This window comes from Apostichopus japonicus, chromosome 15 (assembly GCF_037975245.1).
Source record: "Apostichopus japonicus isolate 1M-3 chromosome 15, ASM3797524v1, whole genome shotgun sequence".
Classification (NCBI taxonomy): Eukaryota; Metazoa; Echinodermata; class Holothuroidea; order Aspidochirotida; family Stichopodidae; genus Apostichopus; species Apostichopus japonicus.
Window position 1 is genome coordinate 1,293,316 of NC_092575.1, and position 17,983 is coordinate 1,311,298.

The window sequence follows — 17,983 nt, forward strand, 5'->3', positions numbered from 1 at the left end:
CAAATATGTAAAATTACCTCACCATCACAATCAGTAAATTTAGCTATCTGGAACCATATGTTCAATCAAGCCTCTTTCACGTTGGTAACACTATGTAGTGTGATCAACCTCAGCCTCAATTTTACTGCAAAATAAATTATTATTAAAAAAGTTTTTTCTCTTCAGTAATTGCTATTAGCTGCCGAATCACCAAGCTAAATTTATCATTCCCTGATAGTCACAGCAGGATGTAGGATGCAGTTTTATTTTATATGTTACACTATGGCAGCATAGATAGATGATTACAAACTTTATGTTTGTGCAGTTTTGCCTACAAAGTCTTTTACCTTCCTTGATAATTTGACAGTTTTTAGCATGTGTGTTTATCTTATTGGCAATGCTGACAACGGGTAGGGTGGGAGGGGTTAGATAACTGTGTGTATGTGGCTATCATTAGAGCAAGAAGTGGGTGGGGGTGGGGGGTTGGGGAGGGGTTAGATAACTGTGTGTATGTGGCTATCATTAGAGCAAGAAGTGGGTGGGGGTGACCGTGGGGAGGGGTTAGATAACTGTATGTGGCTATCATTAGAGCAAGAAGTGGGTGGGGGTGACCGTGGGGAGGGGTTAGATAACTGTGTGTATGTGGCTATCATTAGAGCAAGAGGTGGGCGGGGGGTGGGGGATGGGGTAGGGGAGGTGCATGGTGATGGATATTATAAGTGGCATGGTGGCATGAGACATTACTGCAAGTGGCACTCCCAACCCCCATGCAGCCACTGATTTGTGTTTACCAGTATTTATTATTCTCTTTTTGCAGCTGGAAACCACCTTCAACTACGAGGAGCGACTTAAAATACGGCGAACAATAAGACAACTGAAGAAAAAGAAAGGTCAGTGACTGCATCCCGTCAGTTTGTACAAAATCACATAAAATAAACCGGCTTGGATTTGGAATACTTTATGTTCTTTGAAGGCTACTATCACTTTTATGGTCGAGATTTTCCTTCCCCCTTCCCTACCCCTCCCTGCCCTGGCCCCAAAATCCTGCCTCCAGCTACAATACCTATCAACATCCATTCTGTTTGAAAACATTTACATTTAACTATGGGAGAGTACGATTGACAGGCGCTCAAGAAGTCATGTTCATTCAGATAAGACCATTTTATCATCTTTCATAACTTTGATTAAAAATTTGAATGTTTGACAAAAGATATTTGGAGGCTTTTCCCTGCTGTACCCTAATGATTTCACAACGAATCCTTCATTTTGTAGAGAAGTTCCTGTAGACTTTCTGTAAAATTGGCACACACACACCAAAGAACTAGGTTAACACCATCATGAAGAAAACAATTCTTGGGATATCTTGGTATCAAATGTTACACAAAAGTGAACAAGTTACTACACAGTTACAACATGTAAAGTATGTATGTTTGTGACATATATACACTGAAACAAAGGGAGTGCATTTTTCATTGATAACCCCCCCCCCCCCCCAACAGTAGCATGGAGATATAAACACTACATTATTTCCTGTTTATCTGTATTGAAATTTATGCAATGCCATATTAAAGTAGTGGACCAAGTCCACATGGGACGGTAAGGTCATGCTTTACTGTCCAAAATTTATAGACACTCTTGCAGAGTCACAGTGTCCTAACTGTCACTATAACTGATGCCCATGTACTACCATGTTAAAAGCAGCTTTCTCACTGCTGATTATGTTGTCTGATGAGTTTTTATTTTTGATTGATGAGAAAAGAAAATATATCCCATAACGATATAGTTCATAAGATTGACAACATAGCCAAGCCTCATCAAAATAATAGTATAAAAAAAATAAGAGCAAATAAACAAAGAAAAAAACCCAGAAAAAAACAAAAGGTTTATGCAGTGCAAAAATTTAGCAGGATGCCTTTTTTATTTCAGTTGTAATCTTACTTCAATTATTTATGGTGTTTAGGTTTGGTCAGTTGTCATAGATGGATTTACTATGCTAACTTTGTCATGTACTTGTTCTATCATAAACACTGGACCATTAAAGTAAACATAAAACAACATCTGTTAATTCCTTTGAAGGCATTGAAGACTCGCCCCAAATCGCGTGCCGCCCTCTGAAAAAAGTTAACTTTCCATTGCTTGCAAGTGAACTTTTTTTCTTGTCGCTACAAAATGCAGACTGTATTGAAACATGATACCTTGTTATCTTTTATCTGGACCTGAGATGTCCATCGCTGCTATGTACAGTGTTGTGGGTATTGAGCGTAGCTGTATGTATTGACTGTACACTAGTGTCTAATTACCAACGGTAGCAAGCTGTGTGTGTATTTTCTGGGATCGAAGGTGGTGTCTTACACTTCTGTTACACCTCATTCGAAACTAGGTCAGATAACCGGCATCAGATGTTTCTTTGTGGGGGAGTCTTCACTCCCTTTAATCATCAAAGCAGGAATGATGAACTTTGGGAGCAATGTTAAAATTATTGCAAATGACAAAAAAAGACAGAATTACATTAAGTTTTCTGGGACACAAAATTTTCAGTGTCAGGTTAAACAGTTATTATTAAACCCTCTCACATATATGGGAGCATCCAAGCTCATAAAGATCTGGTAGTTAGATTGAGGGGTGTGTCCAATATTATATGGTCATAACAGGCTAAGCTACAGAGCCTAGAACACTTTCATTGCAGATATATCCTGCATAGCCTAGCCTAATTTGCATAGAATTCTGGGCGCTCTGGTCGGAATAATGAAAAAATTTACATCCCAATGTGGCGTTAACCCAATTGAGCATTGAGAACAGTAAATATGAGTCTAAAGACTGGATGAATTGTTATGTTGAATCACATGATTAAAGGCATTGAAGACTCGCCCCAAACCATTTGCCGCCCTGTGAAAAAGTTAACTTTCTGTTGCTGGCAAATGAAGTTTCTCATTACAAAATGCAGACAGTAATGAAACGTGCTACCTTGTTATCTTTTATCTGGACCTGAGATCAGGGAGCTCCATAACAACTCCCTGCTGAGATTGTCCATCGCTGCTATGTAGCCTACAATGTGTTGTGGTATTGACCGTTGCTGCATGTATTGACTGTACACTAGTGTCTAATTACCGACAGTAGCAAGCTGTGTGTGTATTTTCCGGGATCGATGGTGGTGTCTAACACTTCTGTTACACCTCATTCAAACTAGGTCAGATTACCAGCATTAGACGTTTCTTTGTGCGCGAGTCGTCACTCCCTTTAAAATAGAAGGGTCAAGTACCTCGTATTGAATTCAACGCTGTAATATATCTAACGAACAAAAGAAATGAAGTATGTACCGAATACTAATGAGTTCTTTGTTTCCTGGGAAAAAATTTGGAGTGCTAACTGATGTCTGCATTACAAGCAACATAAACATGAGAGTGTTAATAAGTGCTTATAATGTAAATATTATCAATGAGAGAGATAGATAGAGAAAAAGAAAGGAATTATCAAGTTTGTACTGAAATACAATGAGCCCAAAGTTACCATGTACAGAAAGGAAAATGTATGAATAAAATTTACTAATTATAATATCTCAGAAAATAAAGAAATATTGGAAATATTCAGGGTTGAGGCAGGTCAGGTCCCTGGGGAAACAATTATTAAGAAGGCTTCATGATTTGAAATTATGTTATGAAAATATCACATATTTTTCCCAGCTAATTGAGCCACAACACTGGGCTGTATCCTGGACCCCCACCCCATTAGGCCTGGTTGAAGCTTTCTATGTGAAGATATCACTTTTTCATATGTGGGATTCTTGAAGGCAGTAGAATGTTGATGTGTGGGGGGGGGGGGCAGTGAGGGTGAGATGCGGTGAAGCGATGGTCCTGGCTTTGTATGCCATACGCAATGAAAAGTCCCACTAAAAGGTGGAACAGAATTTAATGATGGGTGATGGGAGATGAATTGTATTTCAAATGCATTGGGTTGGGGGAAACTTTACTTTAACATGAAAAATGGATGGGCCAAAGAAAAGATGGCCACAAACAGTGAGAGGGAAGCCGATGATGTTGTGAATTTTAATTTATAAAGATATTACTGAAACTGAAGTGACGAAGATCAGTTTATTAATGCTAGGAAGTATATATCTATAAATTCTGATTTTTAGTGGGCAATTTTGGGTACTGAATATGCAAATATTTTCAATTTTTTGAATTGTTGGATGACATTTCTTCCTAGTAAATATTTAGCTGTATATCCTATTGGCAAGGTCTTCTCTGCACCCCAGCAGACTAACTTAATCACCTCTCATGATCCCATTACTATCTAATTGATCCCAAATTTGCTCATAGTTTGCCTCCAGGGAGAAAAAAGAAAAGAAGAACATTTCAATTTACCTTAAAACTCAATCCTGGTACAATCCTCCCTACATGCAGCTTAGTAGACCTATATGAACCTCTGCAGGGTGGAAAACAAAAACTCTCACTTTGCAGGTGAGTGGTGACCTTTGACCTTTACTTCCCTGGAGGGTATGAGTATAAATTTGGTGTCAGTCATAGCAATGCTGCAGTTTCCCTTTCATGAAGAATTTTGTGGCTTCATGTCAAACCTGAGACTTGTCACTATAAAATCGCTGGCTTAGGTGAAGGCTGCACTCTGCAGTGGTGGTGTATTGACTCTGTTGAATATAAATGGGTTTAACTGCATTGAGTCATATATGAACTTAGCCTGTTAGTCTGTTTTTACTAGCATTTGGTTCTAATTTTCACATGGTGGATATTTATGAATTGGATTAGAAAACATTTCATCTCCTATTGCAAAAATGGTGGAAAATGTTTTGAGGCACCTTTTTCTTGGTTTCTTTGGAATGGATGCTGTCGTCATTTGAATATTGCCGGCTGTCAGTACTCTTTTTCTATTAACTTGGTAAGTTTTGTAAATATATCACCGTAAACAGTCTGTTAAAGTATGCACCTAATTTATAGTTGTACAATATTAATATTTATATTAAAATATGTACCTTGAAAGTTTCTCGGTGTATTTTCTCTATGATGCAAATTCTGTAAAACTTTGTCGTATCTGGACAAAATTTTTCACTGTTCATGGTTTAAAGGGGTAAAAAAAAGACAGAAAGGGGGGGGGGGGGGAAATTGATGTTTTATTGGGCTTCTGCATATTGGAATTTTAACCCTTATTATTCAGTCGCAGTACTGGAGGAAGAACTATTGTCAGTGGGTTACTTTCAAACCAAACTAAAAATGGATTTAATTTATTAGTATGAGTTACAGTATAGCTCTCACTTATGTTTGGCACATAAACGGTATATAGTTTATATTGTTTATAATCCAAAATTAAGGCATGCTTGGCATTTCTAACATATTTTTTTTTCAACCTTTGCAAGTTCAGTAGAATAGCTTTTGTAAGACATATCATGTGACAATTTTTAATTTAGAGGGCTGATTTCTGTTTTTCTGTTTTAAGTTTTAATTGGACAGTCTGAACTCCATTGGTTATCTGAACAGGTTGGGTGTTGTCTTACATCAGTTTTGTTTGTGATAGAAGGGTAAGATCTTTGTTGTAAAAGAAATTGAGTTGCCTTTTAAAACTAGATACAACAATCGAAGGCTTTAGATAACAGCCCTGTAAGTAGTTTCAATTACATTATTAAAATAATTAGCTAAATGTTGTGTGCATGAATCATGTATCTTTGTACAGGCTCTGAAGGGACAGTGACACAAGTTTGATATGAGGGAAGTGGGAGATTGGTGAGAAGTGGGAGATTGGTGAGGGATAGGAGACGGAAGGCATGGGAGAGGGTGTGGGAGTCGGGGAGGTGTCAGAGAAGGGGAGGTGTAGGAGGGGAGATGGGGCGGGGAGGAGTTTATGTTAAATGCCATGCCTGCAAGTATAAAGGATCCTTGCTCTATTTGGTTTATTTCATATTGTGAATAAGTCTCAAAACATGGGTCTGTCTATTGAGTTTTGCTTTGCCGAACAGTTTGGTTCCGGCAATATCAATTCCCTCCCCCTCCACCCCCTTCCTCATCTCCCACCTCTACCCCTAGCAATAGTAGTAGATGTACCTGTTGATTCATATGCTTGATGAGCTCATTAACTTTGGAATTCATCAGAAGTACAGTACCAAATAAGGATATTTTTGTAGTTCCTCCCCCCCCCCTTCCCTCGATCCTAACCTTACCTCTTGGTATTTGTGGTCAATTAAGGCTTGAGATTCTGTTCACCATGTCTGTCATTTTCAGCTTTGGGCTATTATTTTGTCTAGATTTGTGATGTCTTGGTGTGGCTAATAACATGCTGGGTAATATCTCTATGAATGTAGAAAGAATTAGAATAATGTGGCCATTTTTACAAATTCCAAGAATTTGCAAGAATGTGTAGATACTTGCACATGTATACTGTAGGTACCACTGCCATATAATGCTACAGTGTTACCATGATAATCACATATCCATAGATATTACTCTGTCAATGTGTCTTATGTTCAGGCCATACCATTGTTTGCCAAAACAGCCGTTACTTTATGATCCGGTTATTTTAACAGAACAATTCAAGTAGAACTGGATTCACTTCCATTCTTAATTGCTTGCCAATTATATTTGGATAGCAGTGCACTGAGGTGTCAGCTTTGTGGAGAAAATTAGGTCGTTCATTAATATTGATACAATTAGAGAATTGTTTCCCGATTGAAGTTGGCAGAATGTACATAATAATATGTGTGTTACATACTATATGTGTGAAGCAGTGCTGTTAAGTTAGACACATTTATGTCCTGCAATATGTACATATAGTATGTGTGTTACAGAGTCTTTATGTTTTGAGCATTACAGAGTTGAGAAGTGCTGCTCAATGTGAACATAAACTTATATATATATATATATATACACACACATGAATGTCGGTTTAGGCAGCACACTTCGCAGATACACAGCTTTAAATAGCCACAAGTCAGTTTGTTCAAGTTTTGAATGAAAGCTTCAAGATTCGTGAAGATTCAATAATCTATTCCTGACGTAAGAAAGAGAGGCTCCTTTATCTCTCAAATGTTGAAAGATATATATGAAGAGTCGATATCTTATTATATTCTACAATTCTAGATTTTCTGCTCTGAATTAAGCATAATAACATTATTTGTGCGAATGGTGACATGCTTCCAGTAGCTTTTAGGTCAACTCAGCTCATCAAAAATAGCCAGAGGCACATGAAGATGTTGTTGGAGGACCTATAGGGGGTGGCATTCACACCAGATATCGATCAGGGGATCTGATCCGGATATTATCCACTTCTTCAGATCATGGAGCTATAAACAGCTCCATGTTCAGATCAAAGTGTGAAAGTCTCTAACAGCACTCATGAGACAATGTGAACATCAAGTTAAAAGTGGAGAAATATTTAATATAATTGTGGTATTGGAAAAAATTCATCAGAGGATCATGTCCTAAAGCTACTCACATTGAATCCAGAAAGAATAAAATATAAAGATAAAAAGATTGGTTTATTAAAGCAACTTTTTAGCCTTGTTTTTGGTTTGATTTCAAAAGTGTTTTAATAATGAAGACCAGTACTGTAGTAATGTTTAGCTGGAATCCTTCTCATTTGTCGTCATTGAGGTTTCCCTCTCTGTGAAGATGTCACTGTTGTTAACCCTTACATCATAAATTTGTCATATCAGGTGAACTTGTAAACTCCTATCACTTGAAAAAAAGTGACATTAATCTTTTATGTATGACACTATCTCCCAGAAATTGTGTGTGGGATTTGAGTGATTAATTCAGAGGGTGTCATTCTTAGAAGTAGAGTGTTTATGTTGTGGAATCAAGTTTTTTATTTGCTGTCAGTGGTAGGTTTTGGCAAAACAGTATTTTTTTACAATGATGTAAATTGTTTGCGTACATAAATTGATGAATCTCTTCAACATCATTATGTAATGGAATGGAAAACAAATGATTTGTCATTTGCTTTATCTGCAAAACTTGAATTCCATCAGTATTCAATCCCCCCTCCCAATGGTACCGTTTATGGAATTTATTAAATTATTGGTGCCCTCCTCAAATTGTTGATGCTGCCCATTAAATTGTTGGTGCTCATCATTAAATTGTTGATGCCCCTCCTTAAGTTTTTGGTGTCCCATCTCAAATTTTCGGTGCCCCTCCTTAAATTTTCGGTGCCCCTCCTTAAATTTTCGGTGCCCCTCCTTAAACTTTCGGTGCCCCTCCTTAAACTTTTGGTGCCCCTCCAACTCAGAATTCCTGACTGCTAGTCTGATTTGTAGTAGTAAATGTATATGTTTAAAAATTTAGCAAAATCAATGCAAAAATTAGTATCTGTTTATTGCTCCATATTTGATCATGATATCATTACTAATTATTAAATTTTTTTAATGCCTGAACATTATTCCCAAATGTTAGGGAGGGCCAAATAGCACAATTGAATGTCAAAGGTGAGTAAAGCATCTCTACATGACATTAGCAGCAAAAGCAACAAAGGGAAATATAAATACTATCCACAAAGTTTGATCATTGGTGACTATTATTCTAGTATTTTCTAGTAAATTGGGGGCAAATATATTGATGACCTCTTATTGTCTATAAATTTGACCAACTTGGACAAGCTGCATAAGTTTGAGGGTTACAACCCCTAGACAATAAGGTACTTTGAAAGCTTGTTACTTTTAGCATACTCAAACAAGTTTGAGGTCAACAGTGACTTATTACAGAACAGTTTAATACTGCCTCTGTGTGCTGATAAGTGGGAAGGAAACAGTCTTTGAGAAAGAGAAACAAACCAACAGTGACATGATTTACTCCTACAAAGCACTTTAAAGCATGTTCTCTTCCTTGTTGGACAATTTTATCAAAACTATTGGTACAGCAGTGTATACTTTGGGCGGGGGGGGGGGGGGGGGAGGGGTGATTTAGATCCTCTAAAGCCCCTCCTCCGACAAGGATCTAAATCTCCCCCCCCCCACATGCAGACAAAATAATACAAAGAAATTCCTAGCCTAGGTCTGAATATGTCAAATCTATATCATGTATATATGCAGTAAAGCCTAAACAGTTAAATATTTTTCAACATTATTTCAAAATTGCAAAATTATTTTTGCATTACCCTCATTTTACCCAAACTTCTCAAAGGGGGGGAGGGGGGGGGAGGGTGTGTGGTTAAATAGAAATAGTGTAAAATGTGTCCCTGATCAAAGCCTACTTTTCCATATTCATGCTACAACCTTAAATTAAGTACTCTTGACTGAATTTTTTTGAAAAGAACAACAATGGTGCTTTAAGTTTAAGGGGGGGGGGGGGGGGAGGCAGCCAGCAGAAACAAAGAAAGTCATTGTGAGTATACTTTTACTGTTGGTCTGACACAATGTATCTGTCTGTTTCTATGAATTCAATGCCAAGTTTTATAGCCTGTGAGACCTCAACCATGACATGTATATAAGATATGTTCAAAGGAAAATCATTGGGTTCCAATGAATGTAAAAGACTGGTACACATGACATTTGATAAACAACTTTTGTTAGACAAAGTATAAATGGGGCATAAAGAAGTCATGCGTCATGATATTAAAAATTGGGGGGGGGGGTTGGGGGGAGGACTGGCTGGTGATAGGTGTCAGCTGTTACATGACCACCACAAAGGTATGTGTTGTGAGAACCATTTAAGCATAAATAAAAAAATAAAGAACAAGGAAAAGAAGATCCAGTACTTTCTAGAAATGTCAAGTGGTTTGAATATTTTGGCAATATTGTGGTCATTAATTCATATTTAGGAATTTTAGGGTGATAAAAGTGCATAATCTGTATGATTTATACAATAGTAGAGTCAGGTGGTCTGAGGGGTGGTGTATGGCATAGTTAAAGAATGACTTCACTTTGTGTGGTAATTTGTGAGAGTTAGACAATAGCTCTGTGAATGACTCATAAATATGTTGTTGATCCTTTCCCTCCCATATCTTCCTCTCTATCCCTTCTACTCCCCTCTCTTTCCCTCCCCTCCCTTCACCTCCCCTCCCTTCCCTTCCCCTCCCCTCTCTTCCCCTCCCCTCTCTTCCCCTCCCCTCCCTTCACCTCCCCATTCTTCCCCTCCTCCCCTCCCCTGTCTTCACCTTCCCTCTCTATTAAACCAAACACAGCAAACACTTTTGTATTATTGCACTATTTGCAACAAACAGATTCTCTAGCAGACTTAACAGTAACTAAAAATGAATATTCATTAACTTCCATGTTAGTAATGTCAATATTGCTTCAGCTGTGACATGTCATAGTAATTATATTTGCAAGTAACAATAAAAATAATAGTAACAGTACCCATTAAATGTGGTTAAGTAAATGCATTGTCAAATATAGTGTAGAAATAAATGATTTTCATTCTGTTTGTAGTGTGCTGTACTTTATGGATCCCAAATATGCACTGTAACATATATACATAGTGTATATAGCCAGGTTCATATTGATATTACTTTGTTGATAAGTCATTGAATAATTTCAGTGTAGGTTCTTACATTGATTTCCATATATATGTCTTCTGTGCAAAATCAATACCGATAATATCATAACAAAGACATTAATTAGCTTCACTAGTCGAAAGTTTATGACAAAGAAGATAAAGGATTTTTAATATTTGCCAGTGTACTATTTGTATGTAGTGTATGAAAATATCATTTGTCTGATAATGAGGAGATTTTCAGAAATGAGTGGAATTTGGGATTGTAATTTTTTATTTTGTGTGTGGAAAAAACAAGAAAAGAAAAGGAACCAGCTTTATAGAAGATGCAATATTTTGATCAGTTGTAATCCTAATTGTAGCAACATGAAGGCTTTGTAACTTTGCACTTAAGCAAATTGCGAAATCGATTGTAACAGTTCTTCAAACTGCAGTTGAATTAGAGCATCTTGACATGATGTGTCATACTGTACCTGTTGTACTGTCCTTCACTTTGTACAATGCTCCTACATGTTGGACTAATATTAGAGCATCTTAACATGAGTTGTCATACTGTACCTGTTGTACTGTCCTTCACATCAGGTACCGTTCCTGTCAAGTGGGACTTATCAAGGCATCTTGACCAGGAACTGAGTGACCAACTGTAGGCTTGACAAATGAAATGTGCTCTGCTCTAAGATAAACAGAGGCTTTGTAATCACTGGAAATTAGATGCCCCCCTACCTCCACCCCCCCCCCCCCAAGTAAAAACTTATAAGTAGTGAGCTTTGCATTAGGTATTTAGCCTACAAATAAAATGTGATGGCGCTATATCATTACCTGATGGTAATGTGTCCATCACCTACCTGTAAAGTAAACATTAAAACTCTTGTCTCTTAATTCTTAGTGATTGTATACAGTAATAGTAACAGTAAAGTGCTGCAAGCATCAGACAGTGCCGTTCATTAATGACCAGTGAAGAATACTTTATTATGCAACACCTAATTATATTCCGGCCATTTGATTGGTCAATTGCTCATCGATTGCATGCAAAATCCGCTCTATTGCACGCTATGAAATAGAACCATGCATTATACTTTTTTGATAGCACTTTTTTCAATGGTAAGAGAGCAGAGAAACCTGTCTGTTCAAAACAATCTGTTGCATGAGTGCATTTTACATCCAATTATATCCAGATTTGAAGGTGTTGTATAAAACAAATAATGAACGGTTTCCATTCGTGCAATAGTGCAAATATTTCATTTGTTGAAAGATGTAATTTGTTCCATTCAACGAGGCGCAGCCTCGTTGAATGGAACATTCCATCTTTCAACTCATGAAATATTTGCACTATTGCACTCATAACCATTCATTATTTGTATACTATTGCACATGTATACATATATATCAAATAGAGAGTTTGAAGACGAATTTGAAAAACCTTATAAATCATTTTCGATCTCAACAATGAATGATGTCTTGGGAAGATACATAGGATAGGGTACGATGGATGGGGCAGGGGGAGGGAGAGGGGTGGGTTTGGCTGGGTATAGATATGATACATACACTGTACGTTCCTCTGTGCTGGCAGCCTTCTTTGCTGAATTTGATTCTATCTTGCCTATAATATTGACTTTTATACACAGCATGATGACCATAGACCTTTATAAACAACCTAACATTGGAGTGTTCTCCTGTTAGCAGTGTTACACCCTGTTGGGGGTCATAAGGTTTAAGTTCATTCCGCGCGGTTTAAACTTGGATACGAATGTACCATAGCTTCAATGGTACTTGTTGTTTTGTAATTTCGTCATGGTAACAAGATAACATTTCTACATTATTTTTTCACTCCAGTGTACTGTATGTCACATATAAGTGTGAAAGCTGTGATAAAACGGCTCACAGCTGTAATATTAGGCCCATATTTAACTTTTAAAAGGGATATCTACCTGGTTTTGCAGGGTCTGAACACCACCCTAGTTTGACTGTATGTAAAATGACAAAATATCACACTGTAAAGACAAAGACTCACAATGGCTACACACAGTAAGTGTATGCATGACTAGATCAATCATAAGTTTGCTTTATTAACTTAACACCTGAGTTGAAATTAAAAAGTTTCCTAATAATACCATAAGTAGAGATTAAATAAAGTACATAACTTTCAATGTATAGTCAAACCATTTTTCTCAACCTGGGATGTCTGCAAATGTTGTTGGGGTCCGTCCGTGGCAAAAATTGGCGCCGGGTAAAGCTGAATGGATTCGTGAAAATTTGACTGGCTCACAAATGCTGTTAAAGGCATTGAAGACTCGCCCCAAACCGCGGGCGGCCATCTGAAAAAGTTAACTTTCTGTTGCTTGCAAGTAAAGTTTTGTTCATGTCGCTACAAAATGCAGACAGTAATGAAATGTGATACCTTGTTATCTTTAGCTGGACCTGAGATGTCCATCACTGCATCGTTTATACACTGTGCTGTGGGTATTGACCGCAGCTGTATGTACTGACTGTACACTAGTGTCTAATTACCGACGTTAGCAAGCTGTGTGTGTATTTTCTTGGATCGATGGTGGTGTCTAACAATTCTGTTACACCTCATATGAAACTAGGTCAGATTACCAGCATTAGACATTTCTTTTTGAGCGAGTCTTCACACCCTTTAAGGCAGTCAAAACAAGCGAGAGAGTGCCACCTAAGAGCATAGAAAACCACAAAATTATCACGACCCCAGTCCCAACCAGCTGAGGTAATTGTCGGTGATACTCTCTATGTCTTGGGAAATACCAACTGTCTCTTTGTTGTGCCAAAGGCTCTGTGGATGGAAAAAGGGTTGTGAACCAGCTGGGGGGGGGTAGTAGAATATGGTCTCCAGACTGTTCTGAAAGTGATTCGTGAATTCCGAGTACTGCAAATACCTGAAGACTCAAAGTATGTGTTCTTCAAATGTAGAGAATAATATTTAATGTCTTTGGAATTTTAGACTTACACAAGTAGTGAGAAGGTGTTAGATGTTCGCGACTGCACTGTAGTAGTAACAGGAGATCAGATTGCAGAAATATGCCGAAAATGGATATGTTTTGCTAAACATAAAATTCCTTCCGTTTATATTTTGAAATGTTAAATTAAATGTTATCTTTTTTCCCTGTCTTTTTATAATCATTTCCTATATTTCTTAAGTTGAAATGCGGTCAAAAGTTACCATCTTCAAGTTCAGCTGTAAAATCTAGAACTATAAAGGATAAAATAATGCAGTCTTGCTCAAGTCAAACAGATGCAGCCAATTTGTAAAATTATTCCCTTACTAAGAAAACTGATTAAATAGGACTATTAGGGCTTGTTTTATGTTGTTGTTGCATCATGCTCTTGGAAATCCAAGAGTATTAGATGCGTGATGATATTCAGAGTTAAATGCTTGTCATGTTTTTGCAGTATAAGCTGGAAACTTTCAGATTTTCTCAACGTGTGGTGAATATCGAGTGCTGCGATCTCTACATGTATCAAGAACCTGTTTTGACTGTTTTCCCTTCTTTTTTCTCGCCTGAATTTGACATAACATGAATCCTATCCGTCACCCTTAAATTTAATAAGTGTCCCTAAGTAGTCACAGTCTGTGAAGATGCAGCTTGTCTAGGGAATTCCCTGCGGGGATACTGGCAAAGACCCCCCCCCACAGTAAACAAGAGATAAGTATTGCAAAAAGATATGAGAGCTTTTTTTCTTTTTTGGCTACAGGATACCGATGTGTCAGTCTTAATTTCATTCATGAGCCTTCATCTTGGGATTTACTTCCAAGTATCTTGGATTTCCATCAGTTTTCAGAAAGTTTGAACTTGTGGTTGTCAAGAATAGGAAAACAGAGGGGAGACCTCATGTTCAGACAAAATGGATCAAAAAGACCCCAAAACAAGAAGACATGATTAAAATGTTTGTCTCATCTCTCTGTTTGTTGGGATTATGCCTCAAATTTTATCAAGGCTTTAGCTTGCCTTGGGAGGTTTTTGCTATGCGTGTAAAAGGCATGGAAAATACCTATGTGGTAAAATTGGAGCGATGTCGATCCACCGTATAAAGTTGCACTGAATAAAATGTTACCTGAGTGGAAAAGAGATTAAGTTGCATCTGGCAAAAATAAATGTATTAGCTGGAACTTTGTTTAAGTTGGAATATATCGACAGCCTGTTACTTACAAGAAATGAACATATTTGGCAATGTCTGAGTCTGAACAAAGTTGCTCAGATTATCATTTTCCTGTAGAGCATTATTTGAAAAATGAATGATATACCAGTGTCTCATCTTGTCTTTTATTTCAGCCGAGGCTCTAGATTCCAGCAAAATAATCAGTGAGACTTCGTCCAGAAAGAATAGAAAGGAGTCCTTGCCAGATGGAAGAAAGTGGTCAGGCTCCTCCTACCAGAGAGAAGCAGAGTTGAGAACAAATCAGAACTCATCATCCAGAAGTTATACTTCTGCAAGGAAAAAGCACAATGGAGAGTCACCATCCGCTGTAGACACATCACCTTTAAAGGGAAATTCCGAAATTATACACGTCAAGGCAAACAAGAATGGCTCAAGGAATGTCGAGCGTGATTTAAAAGTTAAGAAAGAAAAGAGTAGTGGAATTGTAGAGAGTCGTTTGTTGACACCAGGAACAGGAAGAGGCTTTGAAGAGTCAAAAGTAAGCAATAGACGCAAAATGGATGACATTAAATCAGAAAATATTAAGAATCTTGGTATGGGTGGTGGTGAGGAGGAGGACGTCTCTGTCAAAATGAAAACAGAGAAACTTACGGATATCATCGGTCTTTCGTTAGATGTGAAGCGGGATATAAATATCACAGAGAAAAGTGAAAAGTCCAAAGTCAATGCTGTAATCGTGCACGAAAATAATGCAGAAGAAAACCGGAGGGAGGGTAACAGCGGCGAAGAAATGAAGGTCGAGAAATCCGATAAAGAAACTTGTGAAGAGAAAATATCAGAAATGGAAGAAATAGAACGAGATGGTAGACAGGACAAAAACGAGGAAGAGGAGGAGGAGGAGGAGGAGAAGGAGGATGTGCCAAGGAGAGTGGAAGTTGAAGTCAAAGATGGAGATGGAGATAAAGATGATAGTAATCTCTCTGTAGAGATTCAAGCCACTGGAGAAGACAGGGTTGGAAGAGGCGAGAGGGACAAAGATGAAGGTGTAGCCGAGATGGAACATCAAAACAATGCAGATGGGGAGAAGGATTGTGACTCGGTGGAGGATACAGAGGGAGGCAGAGGGTGTGTCACTGTTGATAGCCGAGAGCTGAGCAGGTGCAAGGAGGCTAGGACAGGTGACGGTCGATCGCAGAGGGCTAATACTGCCATCGAGAGAGGTGTAAGGACTTCCATTTTAGATGAAGAAGACAATGAGAAGGATAAAGATTGTATGGAAGAGGATGGAGTTAATATAAAGAGTGAGTCAGTTTTAAAGGAAAATAAGTTTAAGGAAGGAAAAGATAGATTCCAAAGGCAAACTGAGTCTGAAAAGAAAGAAGAAGCTATCGATAGACCAAAGAGTCTAGATTTGTCAGAGGAGGAGATCAAGAGGGTTAGGGGGAGGGACCTAGAGGGTGGTTCAGTTTGTGAATCAGGAGGAAAACTACAGGAGAGCAGAACAATGGAAAGGAATGATAAGTCACTCAGTAGTGAGGAGGTTAAAGAGAGAGACGAGGCGATCGCTGGGATGGAACCAGAAGATGAAGAGACGAAGAAGGAGGTCAAACTGGAGGAAATAGAAGACGAATGCTTACTCCGTGAGATGGTAAGTTTGCCTACTGTAGAATTGACGTGATGAGGTTCCCTAGGTGATATTCAAGAATTTACTACCTATATCTTTTATTTTCTGTCATGTCATTATGTGGTGTGTATTCTTTTCCTCCTCCATGGTGTCGATATTATTGTGAAATTCTTTGCAAATATGTATCCGTCTTCTCTTGGTATTAATCATAATGGCTAGTAATCATGCAGATGAACTGAGAGCTATAGAGTCCCAGAACAGCAGAGACAGGTGGTGCAGTCGCATAACTCCCATAGTGCTGCAGTGCGGAGTTTTTGTTTCATACAGCAGGTCTGTATTTTGTGAAACTTACTTGTTCTTAACCACTTCGAACTAGATATCAGATTGTCTCTAGGAACAGGTGAGAATACTTTCTGTATTTTGTTTCTCAGTTGGACAGCTCTTCAGACTTTGAGGAGAGAAGGAGAATCAGAGCAGTCATGCGAGCCTTGAAGAAGAGAAAGAAGGCTGAACCGACTGGTAAGAGATAATAATATCTTAATCCTAATCTTAACTGTGAGAGAATTAAGGGTCAAATTATCATCCTTTTTGTGGGGGTGGGTGGGGGGGGGGGGTTGGTAGGTGAGCCTTGAAGAAGACTGAACCGACCACGGGTAAGAGATAATAATATCTTAATCCTAGTCTTAACTATGAGAGAACTAAGGGTCAAATTATCATACTTTCTGTGCGGGGTGGGTAGGGGGGGGGGTTGGTAAGAGATAATAATATCTTAATCCTAATCTTAACTATGAGAGAACTAAGGGTCAAATTATCATACTTTCTGTGGGGGTGGGTAGGGGGGGGGGTTGGTAAGAGATAATATCCTAATCCTAATCTTAACAGTGAGAGAACTAAGGGTCATATTATCATACCTTCTGTGGGGGATGGGTGGGGGGGGGGTTGGTAAGAGATAATATCATAATCCTAATCTTAACTGTGAGAGAACTAAGGGTCATATTATCATACTTTCTGTGGGGATTGGGTGGGGGGGGGGGTTTGTAGGGGAATAGGAGTACATTATCTTTTGTTGCCCACTACATCAGCTAATCACAAAAATTTTAAGTTGTATTTGGAACTCCATTTAAGAGTGAAAACGTTTCCAAAACTCATATTCTTTTCACGCTTATGCCCAGCATTCATTCGTTCACTACATGGAAGTATCAATGTGCATAATGTGCCTTGAGAAATTATTTTCGCTAGATATGCACTAGTTATAGCCACCTGGCTGTTTTTGTTTGTTTGTTCTGTAATTATTATTTAGGATATCAAATGGATTTGAAGGAGATCTGTAAAAAGGTTGAAGGTCTTATATGTGAGGAAAAGGTGTAAGAAATATTCTGAACTGACAAGGAAAGGTGATATAAGGCAGTGAAAGATAAAAAGAGGGCGCTATGCACAAAAGTGTTTTAATAAAATAGACTTTTGATGTAATACAGTATAATTTATACAGGCATGTTAATGACCAGTATAAATACAGAATACTTGCACTCCCCTGCACCCTTCCACCCCCTCACCCCCTATTGCCAAGGGTATACCTGTAAAAAAAATTGTAATTAAATTTGACATTTTAATCAATTCCAAGTATAAACATCATGTAGGGATCGATCATATACTTTTTGAGCACTTCTTTTTCATTTGATGACTGAAATTTTGGGTCTCATTAATTAATTTCAGTCTATCACTCAGTCATTTGATCTTCTAAGACAAGATCTGTTGCAGTATTTGCTAGTAGCCATTTTATCTGTAGGTACAATTGTGGTTTCCAAATCCTTTTGTTAGAGAGCAATATTCACAGTGA

General features: G+C 38.0%; 1 protein-coding gene across 5 annotated transcripts in view; it reads left to right on the top strand.

The window, feature by feature from the left end:
• Window positions 1-17,983, top strand: part of LOC139980590 (uncharacterized) — a 91,380-nt gene that overhangs the window by 19,292 nt on the left and 54,105 nt on the right. For all 5 annotated transcript variants that reach the window (XM_071992336.1, XM_071992337.1, XM_071992340.1 and 2 more), the window contains 3 exons: window positions 797-869; window positions 14,696-16,170; window positions 16,578-16,665. In XM_071992336.1, coding sequence (XP_071848437.1) covers window positions 797-869; window positions 14,696-16,170; window positions 16,578-16,665 — 1,636 coding nt within the window. The remainder of the gene's footprint in view (window positions 1-796; window positions 870-14,695; window positions 16,171-16,577; window positions 16,666-17,983) is intronic.